Source organism: Sparus aurata, chromosome 1 (genome assembly GCF_900880675.1).
Source record: "Sparus aurata chromosome 1, fSpaAur1.1, whole genome shotgun sequence".
NCBI lineage: Eukaryota > Metazoa > Chordata > Actinopteri > Spariformes > Sparidae > Sparus > Sparus aurata.
The window spans coordinates 27,765,128-27,786,827 of NC_044187.1; the positions used below are offsets into that span (position 1 = coordinate 27,765,128).

Sequence of the window (21,700 nt, forward strand, 5' to 3'; positions counted from 1 at the left end):
ACACACACACACACACACACACACACACACAGGAAGCACACACACAAGTTCAGTAGAATTTTACAAGTAAAACTTTATTGGAATGATATTCATGTTGCAAAATATTACACTTCGTGTTTTTTATGTCACTGCTCCCGTGACTTTAGACGCTTCCCTTTGCAGTGTGTGTGTGTGTGTGTGTGTGCGTGCGTGTGTGTATGTGTGTGGCGGGGGTTAACATGGTTTACATTGGGATCTCATTTCCCTAAAAAGTGCGACAGTATGTACCAGCATTGTGCCTGCATCGAGAGGAAGTTGTATCACTGCAAAAAACATCGAGGAGACACAGAATAATATTGTATTATAACTTCAAACATTTTGTCCATGATGATATAGTCAACATTAAACTTGACATGGAGGAAATACAGCGAATGTGAAGTCTCAACAAGTGGTTTACAACAATGTCATAATAATAATAATAATAATAATAATAATAATAATAATAATAATAATAATAACACATTTTTTTAAATTAGTCCTTAATAACCAAATGTCAGTTGATAACTACAAGTAGGGTGTGTCTACCTTGCAGCTCTTGCCTCCACCTATCTGCTGATGTGATTTTCACGTCAGATTGATCAATGAAATGGTTTCAGCTGTTTCACCTCTCAGTGAGAATGAAAAGTAGTGAAAAGTTTAGTAATATAAGAAAGGGATTGAATTGTATTGGTCACAAATCATTTGCCTTGTATATGACTCACTTCTTCCATAGATATATAGTCAAATAGTCGTGTGAATAGTCGCTCACAAGCCGCTTGGTCACTGGTGAGAGGGAGTACCAGCTAGGCAAGGACAGCCCGGGCACCCAAAGGTCCCCCAAAAGCTCCAGGTTTACTGCGGTGTTTGGTCTGTGGTCAACCGGCACAGTGTTAATAACTGTGGGCATTGAGTTTAAAGGGGAACTGTGTAGTTTAGACTCAGAATTTTAATATTTACATTATTAATGAGGTAATAAAACTCAGAAATACTTTTTTTCCATAACTGAATAAAACAAGCTGTTCCTAGAGGGAAAAAAACACTGCTTGAAACTAGAAACTAGAAACTAGAAAGGTGGCAGGGTCCGCCACATATAAACAAAGTAAAACAGTATGAAATTGTACTAATAATGTCAACACAGCTTAAAGGTGCAAAGAAAAGACATTTTGATCAGAAAAGAATCTTCATCGACTGATTTTTTTATGCCAACACAAACTATATAAACAAACTCTCGTTGTTTTCAGGGCTGAATGAACTGAATAAACAAACTGACCTTACAGAACAACACAGTTTCATATTGTCTTTTGTTTTTTGCGGACCCTGACAGTTTTCTAGCTTTAGACAGTGTTCTGGGAAAAATAAATATCTCTATATATTGTATTATTACCTCATTAATATTGTAAGTATTACAATTCCAGTTTGAATTTCTCCTCTAAAATGACATAGTGCCCCTTTAACAGTCAGGGTATTTAGTCCTAGCCGCTAGAAAGTTTTATGGAAGTAAATCACTGCAGTGGCCCTTTAAGACCTTTAATTCAGAATGCTAATTTGTGTTTGAATCAAATTACCACACAGTAAACCTGGGGCCATGGAATATTACAGCTTAGTGATACTGTTCATGATGTACAGAGAGTGGGTGGAATGGTGGGGTAATAGGGGCCCGGGGCCCTCTAGCTGGTTGATCCGGCCATTGACACTGGGCTACATAGACCTAAAATGATATGAAACAGATCCTATAGCCCACCTTGAAAACTCCTTGATGGTAGGTCATTTTATGTTTCATCCCATGTGACTGGTATTATTGTAATGTTTAAAAATGTTTGTGTGTGTGTGTGTGTGTGTGTGTGTGTGTGTGTATCATTGACACACAATTACACATAACAAGTGTGTAATTCTGAGAAAATCCTTGTTACATGTTCCCACATCTAAACTGTCGTGGACAGGACAGACTCATGTGAATCAAAAACATCCAGATTGTAAAACAATACGAAAAAAACAGAAAATTTAGAATATCCCATCAAAATACAGCTGTGAAGAAGGCATTTGCAGGTTCGAAACAGACACGAGTGTCACTTTTGTCTGATTTGATAAATTTTGAACGATCAAATCTTGCAACGACCACCATTTTGGGCTTTGCTTTAAGGGTAACCACCAATTTTACACATTGCAGTGTGTTTACAGGTCTTTGTGGCTCCAGAGGAAGTTGTGTGTAATCCGATAAACTGCTTCCACAGATGTCACTCAGTGGCAAAGTTGCAATGTGGGTAATGTAGGCACTAGGTTTTGAAATGCAATCCTATTGCGCTGTTGGACTCAGTATGCAGAGTTTAAATACAAATAATCCAAATCGATACAGCAGAACCAGTGACATGGCCTTTTTTAGTCCACGATTACTTTTTACTTGGTGCCTACGTTACCCATAATGCAGCTTAGCCTATTAGTGACATCACTTGAGGGAATTTATCAGATTACACACAGCTTCCTCCGGAGACACAAAAGGTTTTATACTGCTTTTTTCACATATGCAGTAGAACTCCCTAAGACCCCGTAAGCACACTTTAATGTGTAAATTAGTGGAGTTACCCTTTAAGTACTTCACACTCCATCATATCTCAGGAGCTAAGGAGGCACTGAACACCTGAAGTGCTAAGTGTCATGTACGTTATAGAGGCAGGCTGTATACCCAGCACTAAGATCAATTCTGCCTTTTCTGAGCACTATACTCACTCTATTCAACACAAGCTGCTCTACCTTGTCCTAACTTGTTCAATGAAGTGCATGTTATCTTTACATCATCACCACATTAAAAAGAAAATCCCCCCCAAAAAACTGTGCATGTAAACACAGATATGGGAATAGAGTTGCTGTCACATTTAAGACTGTCAACATGGAGCATGGCCCAACTTCACAGGTGCTAAGAAGAACGGGCTAAGATGAATGTAAACACAGGTTTCTATAAAAGACCATAATGCACACTATCCAGACTGCCCTCAATGACTGGCCAACATGGTGATCACAGCCAGGGGCGGTCTGAGGTAGTCAGCCTCAGATGGTCTCTCTTAGTTGGAGTTGCAAAATGGTGGGCCAAATGATTGAATTGAAGTGTCCAACCATCTTGACTGAGCTCTGAGCAGAGACAAGAGTTGTCGAGTTTGCAAATCCAAAACTTCTGAAGGGGGAAAGTCTTAATAAAAAGTCTTAATATTCCCTTGTGTTCCTCTTAGTGCTAACCAGATCTATAAATTCTCAAATCTATAAGCAAATGTCTTACATCCTTCTTTACCTGCTAATCCAAATGTTGATAAAATGTCTATTAAGTGATATGTTCAAACCTGAGATACCATTATGTTATGGTGCTCCTTCACAACACCATAAGAACTGAGATATTTCCATTCCCTTATTTGTTAGTGTCACATGATATCATTGGAAACACTTAGTATCTAGTAACATTTAAAGGTGTAATTAGTAAGAAATGGCCAGAATTCAAAGGTAGCTCAAAACAAAACTCTTTGTTGTAGCTGTCTTTGGCTGTAGCGGCTAGCTGGCGTCAGCAAGAAGCTCAGTTAGCTGTGTAGCTAAGTGGCTCAGCAACGGGGCTCAGCTTGACCGAGCTCAGCCACCTCGCAGTGAACATGGCTGGACTCCAAACTGGGACTGAACACGGTCTCTGACACCAACAGATGCCACTTTGACAGTAAGGGATACAGTACAGAGGTGATTTACAGCGGCTCTGATCAGGACTATGATCCTGGAGAGGAGAGATGCGCAACGGCAGAATCCCGAAAGAGTCAGGCATCAGCATTGAGTGCAAACTGCATTTTTTTAAAGCTGAAACTATGGGGGCTTTCAGAGTATTGCCCCCTGTGGTCCAACAGTGGTATTATGAGACAGAACAGGCTGGAGCTAGCTGGTTAGCGTACTAACTTCTGTAGAGATCTTTGCAACACATTCCACAGGCATCTTTGAAATTACTTGAACTCTGTTGTTTTTCATTTCATTGTGTGAATGTTTTAAACTAAAATTCTGGCCATATCTTACACGTTGCTCCTTTAAAAATGGAGTACTGGAGATATGCACAAAACCTGGCTATGCTTATGACGATAAGATGTAGTTACACGGAAAACTTAAACCTGTTAAATGTCATCTGTCCCTGTCTGTTTGAGGTCACAATGCACCTTTTATTTATTCTTTTTTTTTGGTCAATCGTGTCACTGACTCGAAGAATGAAAGAGATACGGTTTAAATATTTAACAAATATCATGACTGCAAACCATAAAAGTTGTTGAAGTGCGTATGTGGGTGATTCATTAATGTTCACTTTAATGCCCCTCTTGCTCACCAGGGAAAGAGCAACTTTGTCCGTTTTATCAGTTTAAATTTGAGAAACTTATTGAGCAGACTGAGACCTCAACTTGTACAGCTTCATGTAATGACCACCAGACTGCAGTGGACCTGAACAGACAGACTGATTTCTCTATGATGATGTCTGAAACAACAGAAAGAGCAGGGAAGATCTTGGGTGGAAAATGCGTCGAGGCAACTCTAAACAAGTGGGGGTTCCCAACACCCATGAATCTGAAGCACACCTTCATCATAAAGGGATCCATAAATAAGACAGAATAATAAATAAAATACAACAGAAACTCAACAGAAAAGGCAACACTGCTGGTTATCAGTCTCCTTGCTCTTTTTCCCTTCTCTATCCCAGTTTTCCTCTTTTTGTAGCTGGTGCTTGTGATTGGACAGGAGACAGTACTCTCTCCTTACGTCTCCCACTTGACCAGCCTACCTTTGACTCTCCCTACTCCCTTCTCGCTTCCTCTCTCGCTCTCTAACTCTAGAACTCTGCAAACTCCTTGGCACATTTCTCAGTGAAGGAGACGCGGATCTCCTCCTCCTCGTAGTCGTCAAAGTTGCTGGTGTCGCCTGGTCCTTTGAACTTGGGGACAAAGGGAGCTTCCACCTAAAGACAAGTAAAAGCACCAGTTGAAAAGCGAACTTTATGAGGGTTGCACACCAGTGTTTCCCACACATATAGTTTACTTGGGGCAGTGTGGCAAGGTGTATTAACGGCCGCCCAGGTAATTGGTGACCCATTTTAGTATCTTATTGTTTTATAAAAAAATAAAGATGCCATCCGTGATTGATTAACCAGTGAACAGTCTACCTTCACTCTTCTCCTCCTGTCTACTATCGATCACACCTGCTCTGCAGAGAGTAGCTCCCTGGTATTACATCATTCCTGTAAATACACTTTATGTGATGCGACTTTATCTATTTCATGTACGTTTTAGCAAACTTGCAAGTACACCCAGTTGTTGCAATGTCATACAGTGCACGATGGTTTTGATTGTCTACATAATTTCCAACAAGCGTCGGCTCACCTGCTGTTATGAGAATGGAATCACGGGTGAAAAAATCCTCAACGCGAGGTGTGATTTTTATGCAACTTTATAAGTCTTGATGCTGACGAAAAAAACTGATAACTTTGCTACAAATATACAGCCGTGCTGTGGGAAACACTGCACATCTGCATAGTGGACACAAACACACACATGCAGACACATTTACCTTTTTCTGGTAGATGGCAATCCAGTCAGTGGTTGCAAACCACTTGTGCCCCTTGATGTCGTTGACCCCATTCTTAAGGTTCCCGTAACGTTTTGTGAGATCCACCTGAAGACGATGCAAATAAATTTGAGTCACTCTTAGATCATAACAAATTCCGATGAAACCACAAAGTGTAACCATGACTGAGATATTTGCTTTATACCTGTAACAGGTTCCTCAGGAGGTCCTTCAGGTCTGAACTGAAGTGTGATGGGAAACGCACCTAAGAGAGAAAACCAGAAGAAGAATGAAGCAGCAGTAAAGTTTAGAGATGCGGCAGTGTGGCCAGATGTTTGTCATTCTGAGTCCCTCTCTATCCTAATAAAAAGTGTGAGGTAACTAATGCTTCACCTCTGTCAACTAGCCAGATCTCAGGTGTGATTGTGCGGAGTGACAATTTACTAGAGTTTCATTTTATACAGTGGTATGAAAATTGACAGTTATCATACCATGTACATTTGCTTATCTATGATATTGAATTCTATGGTATTAGTGTTATTTAAAAAAAGGGTTAGAAGCAAGTACCTACAGTAAGTATAGTAGTAATATTTGTGAAAGTATGATAAGTGTTTGTTCAACCAAAAGAATTAAAAATCTGTTTTCAGTCATTTGATTATATAGCAGGTCTAGGTCTACCTCCACACACACACACACACACACACACACACACACACACACACACACACAATATAGTATAGTAAAGTACCGTAGAAGTAAAAATGCATGCATGATGCATGAAACAGTGATATTTATATTTTTTGGGTGGTTATATTTGTGCTACTTCACTTTCTCAGTCCTGATTTTTTTTTCTGTCAGATTGCAGATAAAATAAACTAATTTTAAAAATGTTCTCCTTTATCTCTGATGCAACATCCTCTCACACATTGTTCTGCCCACACTGTCTGTTTGGTGACACCTCACAATGAAAAGCCTACAAATACTAAATACCGGTAATATGAATCTGTAAAGTAACTACATTTATCGAATAAATGTAATTGAGAGGAAGTACAAAGTTGCAAAAGGAGAAATACTCAAGTAAAGTACCTTAAAATCTTTCTTCATCTCCATCACTGATTGTTCTAAATTTTGACTTCAAGATTTTCATTTTTACTGCAAATGAACATGGTTCCAAATATTGATCATCCACCTTCTTGATTTCTAATAATGTGTATCAGTATCACCCTGAAAAAGCAATATATGTCAACCCCTAATTCAGACAGGCCAGTTTTATCCAAGGAGCATCTTTCCAGTGGTTAACACTTCTTTAAAAAATCAGCAAAACTGTTTCTCAGTGCAACAAGAACTCTTATTAGGGAAATCCAACAACACCCAACAGAAACGCAAACTTTACCGCAAACAATTTGGGTGAAGTTGACCCCACAGCACCGACACTGATTGTGAAAACATCAACAAAAAGTAAAAAAAAAAAAACCCAAAAAAACGCTGCTTGTGAGCAAAGGTGAAAATAAAATGGAGTGATGCTGTTAATATAAACCAGGGCCACCATTTCAATTAATGGTGGGCTATGGGCTAAACTCAAACACCTATCATATTGTATTGTTAACATGAAACATGCTACTGGGATCTTTAGTTCCCTGACACACGCCATGTTTAGATTATATACAAAAAAATTAATAATTAGGGATCCTACATATTTAAAGAGCCTTTTCTTTAGTGACAAGAAAATTAAACAGTATAACCCAATTTATAGTCTTAATTTTTCTGAAACTAATAAAACATTTTTCCTGTATAAAACACCTAGCAGGATAAGGTAGCCCTCATACAAACTAAACTAAAATACTTTTCTACAATAAACCAGCTGAAATAAATCAGGGACACTGGGTCAGACTCACCTTCCCTGACACGATCTTTTCATAGATCTGTATGGGCTGGTCAGCAAAGAAAGGCGGGTACCCTGCTGCCATCTCGTAGACGAGTACGCCCAGCGCCCACCAGTCTACTGCCTTGTTATATCCCTGGTGGATGAAAGAAGGAAGGAGGAGAGGGGCAGAGGGAAAGACAGGATGCATCGCTTTAGTTTTATTAAACTCCATTCATCCTATACTCATACGCATCTTATTGTTCAGGGCATCCCATCTAGGGGTTCAGAGTGAACATGCATGATTGTTGCACACAGCATGTCACAGGCAGTAATGAATAAGCCAATAGTTTTTGTGACATTATACTCAAGACCATTCCAGGACATCTTACGCTGAGCAAATAGCTGCCTGTCAGTACTGATGTCATGATGATCGTCACATGAAGCACGGGATTTAGCTTTGATTACTACAGTATACACAGGCTGGCTAGTCGAACCTCGTGAAATATTTGACAAGGTATTTGACAATACTTGTTCACATCCACCCACAGACACAGAGCAGTTCCTGTGGCTGCTTGGACCATAACTTCAATTTTGAACCAATATGGTGTGTTACAACTCTGCTGGCTCAAATGAACGATTATCCTGCAGGAAGTGTTTTAATCTTGTTTGTCCACGTGCAGAATATCTCGTTTTAAAAGGAAACGCAGTTGACAATTCACCTTGCTGAGAATAATCTCTGGGGCCAGATATTCAGGGGTGCCACACAGTGTCCAGGTCCGGCCCTTTACACGTTTTGCAAAGCCAAAATCTGTCACCTGAGAGAAGACAAGAAAGAGAGACCACAAATAATGAGAGAGAGGTTAAGAGGACGAACAAAAGAGAAATGAGCAGCAGTGCTCAGAATGACTGGCTGGAGGCAAGGAGACAGACAAAAGACAGTGGAGGGTCCCTGGAGCAGCGAGGGAAAATTCACTTGTTGTTGTTTCTCTCATCACCACTAGAGGGCAGCAGGATCTTTGCTACAAGATGGCCCTCAATCTGCCAACAAACTGCCCGGTGACTACAGATAACTTCAGATGCACGGTGCCATTATAGTTGCACTTGTGCACTTTGTATGTAGTTTCTAGTTTCTCGACACTGCCATGTCTCTGTAACATCACAGATTAAGGAGCGGAGGAAAACGCCTTTATATTGTTTTGAATGTCTTTGACACCCATCTATCTAAATACTTATCCAAATCTAATATTAGGTTTGACTCAAACTTCACATTTACATTTGATTCAATTTAAAATCATCGAACAGTCATTGAGGAAAAATTGTCATGGGACTTTAACACTGGCATGATCTATAGGAAAGGAATACAACAACTGTTTTCTATGCTTAAGCTTTGTCAGTTTGGAGTGACCAGATAAAACTTACTTTGATTCTGCTGCATTTAGCCTTATTGCCTGGTATTTTTTAATGTCTGTTGTTAATAAAAAATAACTAGTTAACAACGCAGAATGCCACTGCCTCTGCCTGTGAATATGAGTTATTACCATCAGGAGGGGGAATTTTATACCTCCAGTATAGCTTTGCTAAACACATCTTTGTGGTATAATGGGGGTGTCACTTTCATTCTTGTATATTCATTATTCTTTACTGTTGGTGGTGATGTGAAGCACTTTGTTGTTATGTCATTTTTGTAATCCTGTGATTGTTTGTGTGTTTAACAATTAGAAAAGACACAAAAAATCATTTCAAAAAGGCTAAAAGACTAAACTATGACATATTTTCCAGCACTCACACTCAGACTCGCATCTGAATTTGTAAAGAACAGTAGATCAACTGCCATTTCCATTTTCAAATCTCTTACAACAACAGCTTGACTTCATTGTGGTTTTTGAAGGTTAGGGTTAAGAAAGTTCAAATAATATTCACCCAAAAATAAAGAGTCCAGAATTCAATCAATAAACAACCAAAGATAGAAATTGAATTTGCTACGTTACGTTCAGTTTCTGTCCAGAGTAAAAACTCTGCCCAAACAAATCAACAAAGGATCTCTGAAACAGTCATTACTGCAGGTAACTAGCTAGCAGTGTTGTCTTTGAGGTGTTCCTTTGTTTCTGTTCAGATGCTAACGCTTATATAACATTTGTTGCTGTATGGTACAATTGGCAAGTAAACTCCAAAGAACGAGCTGACTCAGGTGGGGTTGTGCCACCTCTACCGAGCTAGCAGCAAATGCTCAAGTTAGGATGTCTCAAGTATAAAGTTTTACGTGCATCACTGTAAATGTGAATGAAATAAACAGCTTTAAAGGCAGTGCACAAAGAGTAACATTACAAGTTTGTAAAATGTTGGTGAATACGCTGCTTATTTTTCCTGTATCAACAACAAGCATTAGCTAGCTAACCTATGTGGCTAATGGCAGCTACTGGATATCAGAGGGCTGCAAAAGTTAGTCATTTAATCATAAGTCCACTGACAGAAAATCAGTTTGAAACTATTTTGATAATCTATTCATAATCTATGTAATTTTTCAAGCAAGAATGCCAAAGATGTGGTGGTTCAGACAGGCTGGTGGTAATCGTGTTGCTCATTTAAAAACCAGAAAATTAATCGAGACAAAAACTCAGCTCATGAATTGACGATAAAAATCATAGATTTGAGGAGCATCATATGATAATTACCTGTATGTAGCCCTGTTGGTCTATGAGCAGGTTTTCAGGTTTCAGGTCTCTGTAGATCAGGTCCAAAGCGTGCAGGTACTCAAAGGTCAGGACAATCTGAGCAGCGTAGAACCGAGCATGAGGCTCACTGCACACAAACACAGGAAGATGGACAGAAAGAGAGCAGTTTATTGGAGTGTACGGTACTGAACAGAAAGGAGAGGAACAAAGCTAAATAAAACTACGGAGAGCCAAGAGATGAGAAAGAATTAGAACAGAGCAGAATAGAATAGAGGCTAAGACAGCTCCACATTTGCCCTCTATGTGCCTATAAAATGCATCTGGCTGTATGTAAACTCCATTGCATACGTGGACACTAACCTAAATCTGCCAATTCTCCGTAGATGGGAGAACATCTCTCCACCTGGTACATATTCCATCACCATGTAGAGGTTAGTGTTGTCCTGGGGAAGGGAAGACAGAGGAGCTGTTAGTGACACGCACACGCACGCACACGCACGCACGCACGCACGCACACACACACACACACACTCACACACTACAGGTACGCACATACAGCACACACATAGGATGGGCAACTTGACAAATGGAGAGAGTATTTTCTGTGACTTTCATTTCAGTTATTACCACATCATATAAAAGCTCTTAAGAAAGCATTCTTGTAGCTCTATTATACAAATGTTTTTTGTTTTATGTCCAAAGCCTGGTTTGCAAATCATATCACCTTCACACACTTTAACAAAGGTAACTAACATTTCTCCTTCAATAACTATTCCTGAGGTACCTAATTACTTAAATCTTGGATGCCCACATTTTTTGCAACAAAGCTCTGTATAACTCATCAAACTATTTGCCGCACACTGTGTTTCAAATTACTGACAACGTGCGTATGCTGTGGACACATGGCGTAAAGAAAACACGATGGAGTGGACTGCAAAATGGAGGCAGAGAGAGAAAAAAGCAAAGGGTAAAGAGAAGAAACAGGCCAGAGAAAACATCAGGAACAGTGACAGAAAGACTGAATGACGTAAATTGTAAATCATATGAAGCTGACACAGAACGAATACTGTGGACGTAGCAGCTAATGAAAAACCGAACGAGCGTACTACAATGACATGACATCTACAGCAGCAGACGATAACACTCATGTTAGTAGTCAACGCACCAGTAAATCAATATGATTGTTGGTTGACATGAAGGCTAGCAAAGAATGTACATACATTAACTAAAGCTAGAAGTAAAGGCTTAAGTAGAATGCAATAAGAATGCAAATCAACAATCACCCACTAAATTCAGGCTTTTGTATGTAATCTAAATTAGCGGGATTCACTCCCTGGTCAACTGCAGCCTGCAGTAGTCATAGGCCTCTGGCTCACCCTGGTCAACAAGCTTATTTACTCTCCATCTCAGGTGCAATTCTACAACGTGTGCTGTGGTGCAAGGCTGCTGGCTAGTTAATATCTTTCCATCCATCTCTGTAAAGCAGCGCTTGAACACTGTTCTCTCGATGCAGATCTTGAAAGACTGAAATTCATCATATTAAAATTGACCGTTGTCAGTGGCTTCCCCTGGTTTAAGCCCGCACAGCCATGTGCAACACATCGGAGATCAGAAAGAAGCGAGATTTCTTTTTTAGCAACTTTAGCAACTTCCATTATCAGTTCTGGAAAAAACTATGTATTCAATTCAAACAAGTTTAACATCTTCTGGATGCAGTCTCATGAGGTATATGATCTGCTGCTTTATACTGTTGTTGATGTTGTTATTCTGGGATGTTTAGAAAACTGAAAGGCAAATTCAACTACTGCAAATGTGAAAGGAGTTAGTTGCTGATCATTGGTGGGTTACCTGTGTTTAAAAAAGCTTGATATGCATGCTAATTTAGGTGTACAAGTGATATAGGTTTGCTAAATTCTTCCAAAGAATATAACCACAGCAAATAAAAAGCTGCAGTCAATTTGTGAAAGCCAAATTATGATTGTCGCACAAACACACCTGGCGCACATCATTTGATCTTGACTAACAGACGTGTGAAATTCTCATGGTACCAGGGATGATGGGACGAACAAGATCCTTCCCAGGATGCCTCCGGGACAAAAGACATTTTTGTATGCATGAGTATATATAACTGAAACTGAACTGAATGCTGAATGCTACTTTATGAACAACAAATCCGTGTTGAAATCGTGTTTGGCTGAGGGAGCTAACAGCTAATGAAGCTAAAAGCAGCATGAGTTTTTTGTTCAGCGTAACATGCAGTATAACCAGTTAATCGTATGTTAATGCTAATATTTTCTTATGGATGACAATGACAAAATGAACAACACTTTGATCTTTGGACAATTTACATACACTTAAGGACAGTTATAACTGTTTTTTGGGACGGATACACACACGCACGCACACACACACAAGCACACACACACGCACATACCAGAGAGCAAAATATCAGGAGTGTAGGTAGCAGCTGGAGCCTAAAATGCACTAAGCCAATACTAGGGGATATCCACTTAAATTTGATTGCAATGTCAGCAGGTGCAGGGCAACCCTTCATCATGGTCTATAGATGTACATCTGCCAAATGTCCAAAATCTGTCTAATATACATTCATTTACTATGTTGAAGGGTTTGCCTGTGCCTGCTGACCCTGCTCACTGCAATCAATAAACAATTAGTTGTTGATTTTAAGAGACCTATCTTATTTTCACTTTTATCATTCTTTAATAAAGCAAAAGTCTCTCTTAATCATATACTCGATCAATAAATGGAATAACTGGTAGAATACTGCTGGCTTTTTATCATAAAAGAGGATTTCATTCTTAACCTGCTCCTCTGCTGCCACCTGCAAATACGACTTATTGTCGAACACATCCAACTAAGCTGAGTTGATATGTGCTGGTTGTTGACTCTGCTAACTGTGTGCAGGACAAGACACGTGGACAGTAATATTCTGTTAATAGGTTTATTTGAGGCATCAAGGATATTCAGTCCCTGAGCTTCCTAGGAGCGTCTAAACAGCTTAACCTGAATAAGGCTTTAATTGGAGCGTGGCCATGGGTTGGGTTAGTCTGTACAAGTACAAACAGCCACTAACAAAGCTGGGTGGGGGAATCTGGTAGATCACTCTCTATATATACAGATGACACCCCTTTAAAAAGGGTTGATTATCTCCAAGGACTGAAGTGAAAATAAGAATGAGAGAGGTAAATTGTCAGATTATTCAATCAGTAATTACCTTAGTAACTTTAGTTAGAGTAAAAGAGAAGGCAGCCAATTCTTATATAAACAAACAATAGGCCAGTATTGTGATGATAAGGGGTATTGTTGAGGATTACTATAAATACCTGGAAGTGGCAACATCTCATTTTGGACATTTTATGTCTGTTTACATGCAACATATAGAACTACAGTGTCCTTGAATGATCTGACAATGTTAACAACCTGTTTCAATATCGGACATGTGAAGTTCTTCAATTGAAAAAAACAAATGCAGATGCTTTTCGAATTTCATATATGAAACTCTTTCAGCATAAATTACATTTTGCTTTGTTTCCTGTTGGTACCATCCAATTCCAAAACACTTCACTTGCATTTCCCCATCTTGGCTTCTCCCTAGGTTGTCAGCTAGCTAGCAACCACAACTGACGATGGCAGAAAAGATGACACACAGCCAGATGCCAGCGTCTGTGCCAGCGTCTGTTGCTACCTAACATAACGTTAAGTGATGTTTATGTACTTCTAATAATGAGTCTTTCATTGTTTATCATTACATTGATCAAACAAATACATGCTATTTGATTTGTAGGCCTCTGACAATTTTCCTGTCTGTCTTAATTTACCGTAAATTAAAGAGAATGAATTACCTTAATTTCCTTTATCTTTTAAAAACTTTATGTCGAACCAAAGTTACAAAGGTTTAAACTTTGAAATACAGTTGTCACATTACCTAAAATAAACAGAAATTGAAACTCTTCTGTAAAAAAGAGCCTTCAGCAGAACATATTCCAAATATATTGCTCCAATTAAAGATTATGATAGAGAATGTGATACAATTCAATGATGTAAACAGGTTATGCTTGAATATATCTAGTTCATACAAGTGTAGAGATATATAGAGAAAGAAAAATAGCAACTTAAAAGCTGGTATGAGGGAGGGACAGCAAGAGCGGATGGAGGAAGCCTATCCAGTCACTCACTATTAACACACAAGCACACACAGGCACACAACATCTAAAAGTCTCCGTACCTTGAATGAGTACTCTAACCGCACCAGAAAAGGAAAGCTGACAGCCTGAAGAATCCTCTTCTCATTCAGAGTGTGCTCTATCTGCTTGAGCTTCACCACCTGAGAGGCAAAGAAAGAGAGAAAGGGAGAGCTAATGTTGTATCATCTAAATAATGAACTGACGTAGGAATCATGTTTCAACAATAATAAACCACTGTCTTATTAGAGCAGCTTCAATGTTAACTTGTACATTTACAGTCAACAGCTCCTGGCTCAACACTTCTGGATAAAGAAATAAATCTTTGTTTTCTGTTCCCATCCAATATGAACACTGTGGGACACTGTACTTGTGCTATGTATCTTTAGACTCAGAAATAAGCTCATCGAGTAGTTTTGGCTCAGAGAAAAAAGCCATCCAAGAATGCTAAGAGGCCAAAATACGCAGAAAGAAAGGTTTAAAATTTTCTAGGTATCAAATGCACAATACGTAATTTCTGCCACCAGCGGTCTTGCTTTAAAAAAAAGAAGACATTTGCTGAGTGTTCTGTGGACACAGCCAGGTGTAGAGCCAGACCTTCTGAAGGAATTCACACCTGCAATCAAATTGAATTCTGCTCTGATCAGAAGTCATTTATCTACAGGAGGAGAGCTCGGACATTACCTTTTAACTTTTAGAATTAAATGGCTAGTTTTCTCTTCACTCCTGTATATCAACCTGACTGCAGCAGTAATCAAGAGGTGACCTCCGTTGTTGGGTGTTTATGTACTGCAATTCTGACTGCTGACTGGAGCCGGTGGTGAAATGTGATTCAATTCATGCAGGAGGAGAGAGGAAAAAGGAAGAGAGAACCAGGGTCTCTAGTGAGTGCTGAGTTTTGTGAGAGTCGACCTGAATCCAATCACACGAACACAAACATCCTCGATGCCTGCCGTTGCTCTCTCGCACAGTAATCTGGCTGTGGATAATGACAAATGATCCACTGGTCAAACATGCTCACTGGTGGTGAACACACTTTTACACAACCACCACTGCAGACTAAAATCCCGACTTCACTCAGGCATAAATGTTCACTAACAAGGTAATGGTTTTAATTGTATTCCTCACTCTTCAGACAGGCAACCAAATGAAACGCACTGCTACCTTTAGTAAGTCGTGAATTGTTTCTGGGTTTGAACATTGTTGGAAGCATTTGGGATAATGTCAGTACACAACAAAGTAGATAACAACCATCAAGACATTTTTAGACATTTTAATGCAGAATCATTACGTATCACATCTTAAATTCATTGGATTAGCCAATTAGCCAAAATACAGACACCGGTGTATATCATCTAAATAAATGTTTATCTATAAATATCATTATATGAGAGAGGATTGGAGTGAAAACGCAAGCACAATTTAATTCTAGATTGGGTACCATAATGACTTGATGACATAACTGGATGTGATCTGCAAAAAGACGACCTCAGTTCTACCACTTCAGTCAGGTTCAAAGAGGTCAAAGGGAAAAAAACAAACAGTATTCAAGGCTTGTGAGCACGGTTTCCTCATTAATGACATTTCCGTATTGTCTATGACCGTCCTGTAGTACACTGTCCTTAAATGACAGGCACATTTAAACACTCTCCTGAACCCTGACCCGCACTGACCTTCTGCTTGTTGAGGATCTTCATGGCATAATGCTGTCCCGTTTCTCTGTGCCGCACCAGCATCACACGGCCAAATGAGCCTGTGCCCAGGGTTTTCAACCTCTCAAACTGCTCCAGGCAAGCAGTGTTCTGAACACAACAAACAAAAAGAGTTAGTGGATTTTGGTGAAAATAGGAAGGTTGAGGGTTGTGCTGCGGGGAAGTGATTGTATCATATGTCCTTAGGTATATGTACATGTTTTTGAACAGGGTGTATGTGTATGGTATATGTGCACACCAGATATAGTAATCACAGAGTCTATAATGTATAAAGCATGTTTAATGGTAATGTGTTTATATCTTGATTGAGATCACCTTCACAAAGTTTATATAAAAACTCTGTCAGACTTATACATGTCAAGTGTACTATTTGGGCAGAGTGAATGTTGGATATATGTGGGGCTGGATGATAGAGTTTAAATCAATGCCTTAAACATTTCAAGAAGAATATTATTTCCAACATTTCTATGCATTAATCTGATTACAAAAAATGTTGGGACGCTGTGTGAAATATGAATAAAAACAGACCATTCAGACCTACAGCATTTCCAAGATATAGATATATTCAATGTTTAAACTGATTAACTTGACTTTTGCAAATGTACACTGAATTTGATGCCTGCGAAACCTCTGCTGGGACAGAGGCACATTTACCAGCCAGTCTATTGCCTCGGTTAGCGTTCAAGAACTGCAGACAGTGATTGTTTAATTTTGGAAGTAAATGTCTTTCACGTTCTTGCTTGACAAACGACTTCAGTTGCTCAACAGTCCTGGGTCTTCTTTTTGATATTTTCTCCTGTCATAATGTGCATTACATTTGCATCTGCAGACTGCTTTAAACCTTCTAGAATTAATTGTGCCTTTACAGATGTGCAAGTGCTATAAGCACTAACACACCCCCATACCATCACAGATGCTGGCTTCTAAAAGTTGAACGGGTAACAATTTTGTCCTTTCCCGCTTTAGGGCACGTTGTCCATTAATTTTTATAAACAATTTGAATGTGGACCCCTCGTACCACAGTTCACTTTATCACTTTCCATCAGTCCACCTTAGATGAGATCAGGCTCACATTAGTCTGCAGCATTTCTGGATGTTGGTGATATATGGCTTTTGCTTTGCGTGATTGAGTCTGAACTTCCATTTGTAGAAGCAGCACACTGTTTTTACTTGCCGTGGTATTCCGAAGTGTTCCTGAGCATTCATGTTGGTTTTAAATGCAGTGCTGCCTATACTGCCCATTCGGTGTTGATTTTTGGCCACGCCCCTTGTGTGAAGAGATTTCTGAATCTTTTGATGAAGCGCTGGAATATTTGCCAACACAATATTTAACAAAGCAGTGAAGCTCGGTTCGTACTTGCTTGTGAACAACTGCGCCTTTTGAAGATGCTCCTTTCATAAACAACCGTTATACTATCACCTGTTACCAATGAACCTGTTTACCTGTGAAATGTTCCAAACAGGTGGACATTTGGACATTCACCCACTTTCCCATTCTTTTGTTGCCCCTGGCTGAACTCTGTCTTTACTAAAGTTTTTTACAGCGTCCCAACTCTTTTGAAACTGTTGTTTCCCAAAAGCAAAAAGAAAAATACATGTAAAACAAACAATTAAATGTTCAGTGCGATGCTATTCATTATATTTGAATAATAACTTGTGTAAAAAAAAAAACATTCTAATTTGCTAGAAATCAGTAATTGAATTTGGATTAAACAATAAGACAAAGTGATCTATTCGCAAGTGATTTAAATTCAGTCTTTTAAGAACAAAATTGTCCTAAATATTTTACTTGCCCCTGGCTTTATTTATCCACCCACATGTATTGTACTGTACTTTTACAGATAGTGGTTGCTGGTAGAACCCATCCATAATGGGCTGCACATTGGATATGGAAAACAAGTGAAATTTCAATAATGACACCTGGCATTTTCAAATTGTAGTAGGAATTGTAGCCAGCATGCCACACATAAATTTGATGTCTTTTGTCAAACAGATTAATGTATGTTTCTATGCATAGATGCAACAAAGCATTTTACATTAGAGAACACACTTATCATATTTTGGGGGGATCAATGCACAAACACTAACCTGTGCAGGGTTCTCCCACTTCTTGAGAAAGTCCTCTTTGGCTTTAGCAAGGAACTCCTTGACTGTGGAAGACAAAACCAGAAGAAGAGCTTTAGTAGTGTGTGTGTGTGTGTGTGTGTGTGTGCATGTGTGTAAGTGAAAGAAACCTGGAAATAAAATAGTGGGAAACCTCCTACATTTTCTGAAATTGATTGTAGGGAGCTGGTTGTTTTTTGAGAAACAAAGCCCAGCGAATGCTGTTTACATCTCACAAACATTCAAGAATACTTAACGCACTTTTAAATGCATGAGTTTCCTCACTTGATCATTTTTGGATGCTGACAGATACAAAGCACATAGACAGAGGAAAAACTGAGAACCACAGCAGCAAGATATGGTAAAAAAAAAAAAAAATAAATCAGATTGTGATTGTTTTGACACATATTACGACTATGACATAATTCATGAAATCATGATGTGACATCTGTTGGGGTCTCTACCAAAAAAAAACATGTTTTCTCACATCTGAAGAACAAGATTTGTTAGCCGGTTCTCCGCTGCATCAGTACAGTACAGTACTGTAGTGTCACACATTTCACCTTAATCAAAAAATGACAGCCTCTGTGATTGGGATATAGGCGATATTGTGATTTGGATAATTGTTCAACCCTGGTATGCACAAAGTCATATTGTTTGGGATTAAACTTTGTTGTGTCAAATCTAATCTTGAAGTCAACAATTCTCAACACAGATGCCACACATAAGAAGGCATGACTCGAAATTCTAATTAGAAGAGAAAGATCTTCACTGACTTTTTTTTTTATGGCTTAACAAACTAAATAAACAAGCTCTCTGTTTCCAGTTTCCTGTTTACGACTGAATGTAGTGAATAAACCCGCTGACCTTAAAGGACAACACAACTTTGTTTATATTTGGCAGACCATGCCACCTTTCTAGCTTCTAACAATGTTGTGGGGACTTTTTTCATAACAGCTTGTTTATTTAGTTATGTAAAAAAAACAACAACAACATATTTCTGAGTTTGTATCAAAACCTCATTAATTGTGAATTCTGACTTTGAATACTTCCCAAAAACTACATAGTGCCACTTTAAAATTTGCTTACTTGTCATGTAGAAAATTGCTAGGCAGAGTTGAGTGATATTTACTTTACTCTCGAGGGAGCTTTTTTAAAATCTGTGAAAATAACCCTGATGATGTCCTCGGCAATGACAGGTTGGGGTCGAGACTTGGAAATTTTGACAGAAAAGCTGCGTTCAAAACTGGCAATCTGAAGTTCGGAAGACGAGGGCATTTAACAGACAGTGAGGGTCAAATGGAAAATGCTACTGAGTTGCTTTATGGGAAATGTAGGAAGCAGTGTTTTCAAAGCTTCAGTTGAGGACAAGATATATTTGTCTGTATCTGCTAATTTGATTCTGGTCATTCTTTTTTTTATTCAAATCTCTTGTGGGTCTCGTATGAGTCCACCGACTTTATAGAAATGCAAATATAAATTTCTGGAGAAGCCCATCACAGAGAAAAAAAACCAGAATAGCTGATGCAAATTTGAAAATAACCACAAAAAAGATAATCATTACGACATAGTTCACTGTCAGTACAGGTGTAAAGCACAGGAGGAATACTAGGCTTGATTTTAATAATTTCCTAATTCCCTCCAAATGGTCATGGGTTATATCCTGCGAGGAAAATGTGGTTTCGATTCAGTTTAGAACTGCAAGATTAATCTATTCATCAAGTAGTTGTCAACAATTAAACTACTTTGATGATGTATTATCTGCTTCAGGTATTCTAAGATAATAAAAGGACATCATCATGAGTTTTGGGAGACACAAATTGACCTTTTCCGCCATATTGTGACATTTCATAGACCCAACAGCTTATCCATTAATCATGGAAATAATTCACAGATTCATCTTGTAGCCCTAGTTGAGTTCATTAAACTAGTATCCCTTCAGCAACTACTTGCACCAAAGCTAGGACTCCCTCAGCTTCCTAAACCATCTTTCACAAGCTACTGAAGAGTAGCAATGCATGGTTGCAGCTTACACGCATAGCTTGTAGGATGTCATCCAACACTGCCAGCCAATACCCAGACTGACTTTAGCATGAGATACACACACATGCACATTTGTATTGCTCCTTGCTGCCATCAAACTATTAGTCCGATCTGTATATGTCATGGTAAATAACTCCTCCACGAGGCCTTGGATACCAGCATACTCTCATCCCTCTACACGACAGGAGCCCTCCAGTGTAGCAGACACTCTCACACCAGCTCAGCCAAACCAGAAGACTTTTCTGGGCTTACTAAACAAAACAGTGGCCACCTAGATGACATGCAGCGCACCCACACACACTTTCACTAGCATCTCTTTCCAGAAGGAGTAGAGCAACGAGCCTAGAGTGTTTTGGGAAATATCTGACACATACATTGTTGTGATGCTGCCAGTATCTCAGTTCATTGAATATGCCAGAATGCTTGCAGTTTACAATTGCTTCTGGCTGTTCTGCAGCTGATCCAGAGACCTGGCTGTGGAAGCAGCCCTGCATCCTGCTTCATCCTTCCACTGAATCCATGGAAATCAATTTAACAAAATCTGAACAGCTCTTCTAAGAATCACATGAACAGAGGTTCCCTTTTCTTCAATCCACGTGTGATGCCAAATTCGTCACATTTAGGTTATTATTCGCTTGCAGCAAGGACTTGCCGTGGACGTACGGATGGATCTTGGTGAAGTCTAAAGCAGGAGCAGGCCTGTAATTTACACTATATGGCTTGTTATGTAAAGCTAACATAGGCTGCCCGATCACATCGCCTCCGATCATTTCATGACGCTGTGACCGAGCAGGTGCTGCTCAGGACTGATGTGTGCTGGCGACGGTACCCACCGCTTTCCATCTCGCTGCCCTTCCTGGCCGTGGGCGCGTTGCCCATGATGACAACTTGTCAACGGGCAATCCGTGGCTTTTTGGCCGCCCTTCAGCCCTCTGAAGCCGGTCTAAGCTCGATTAGGTCTGAAGGGTATTTCCTAAATCCAGCTGTAACGGTTACCAAGCGTTACCGAGCGAGGTCTTGATCCTTGATAGCCTGACAGCTGCTGATGCGGTGCCACGGCGAGACGGGGTAGTGCAGCGGGCTCACTCAGTCCACGGTCATCAACAACCAGCCACCGATATCGAGCTTAAATCCACGGGGAGCTGTCGTTGTGGTGTCTCGGTCCTTGGGGCTTCACTGGACTATCAGGCCGACCTCGGCGCCGTTGGCCTGAACACGGAGGATCCAGTCTTCTCCTGTCCCTCCTTGCAGCCCCCTCCGAGCGAGGCCCCCCGGCTCCCCACCTCTCCCCCAGCCCAAGAAACGCTGATACCGACGGCGGGGATGCAATAACCCCAACTAAAAGCCTGTCGCTCCTCGTTACCGAACCCAGCTTTAAAAATTAAACCTCAGCGAGGTCCGGCAACGACAGGAATTCGCCCAAATCAACATTGGCCCCCTGTAGCCTCGGAGACGAGCGAGATGACGGAACTACAGCCGAGCGAACGTCCCGCCCACTCACCAGTACCGGGTTGATTGACA

At 39.9% G+C, this 21,700-nt stretch overlaps 1 protein-coding gene across 1 annotated transcript; it reads right to left on the reverse strand.

Annotated features, from left to right (window-relative positions):
• Window positions 1-53: 53 nt before the first annotated feature.
• On the reverse strand, window positions 54-21,700 carry prkacab (protein kinase, cAMP-dependent, catalytic, alpha, genome duplicate b). The gene is made up of 11 exons (XM_030412043.1): window positions 21,013-21,700; window positions 18,122-18,183; window positions 15,995-16,123; window positions 14,366-14,464; window positions 10,480-10,562; window positions 10,120-10,246; window positions 8,167-8,262; window positions 7,479-7,601; window positions 5,789-5,848; window positions 5,587-5,691; window positions 54-4,978 (listed from the first exon to the last, which is right to left on the reverse strand). The coding sequence occupies exons 1-11, from the start codon at window positions 21,056-21,058 to the stop codon at window positions 4,853-4,855; spliced, it is 1,056 nt and encodes a 351-aa protein (XP_030267903.1). The 5' UTR covers window positions 21,059-21,700; the 3' UTR covers window positions 54-4,852.

Bases quoted from the DNA above. Each gene is read 5' to 3' on its own strand.
- prkacab (XM_030412043.1), bottom strand. From the start codon at position 21,058: ATGGGCAACGCGCCCACGGCCAGGAAGGGCAGCGAGATGGAAAGCG. The intron at 16,124-18,121 runs GTTAGTGTTTGT...TGTTGTGTTCAG, and splicing joins AGTGGGAGAACCCTGCACAG to AACACTGCTTGCCTGGAGCA. The intron at 5,692-5,788 runs GTATAAAGCAAA...CATCGTCTTCAG, and splicing joins TCCTGAGGAACCTGTTACAG to GTGGATCTCACAAAACGTTA.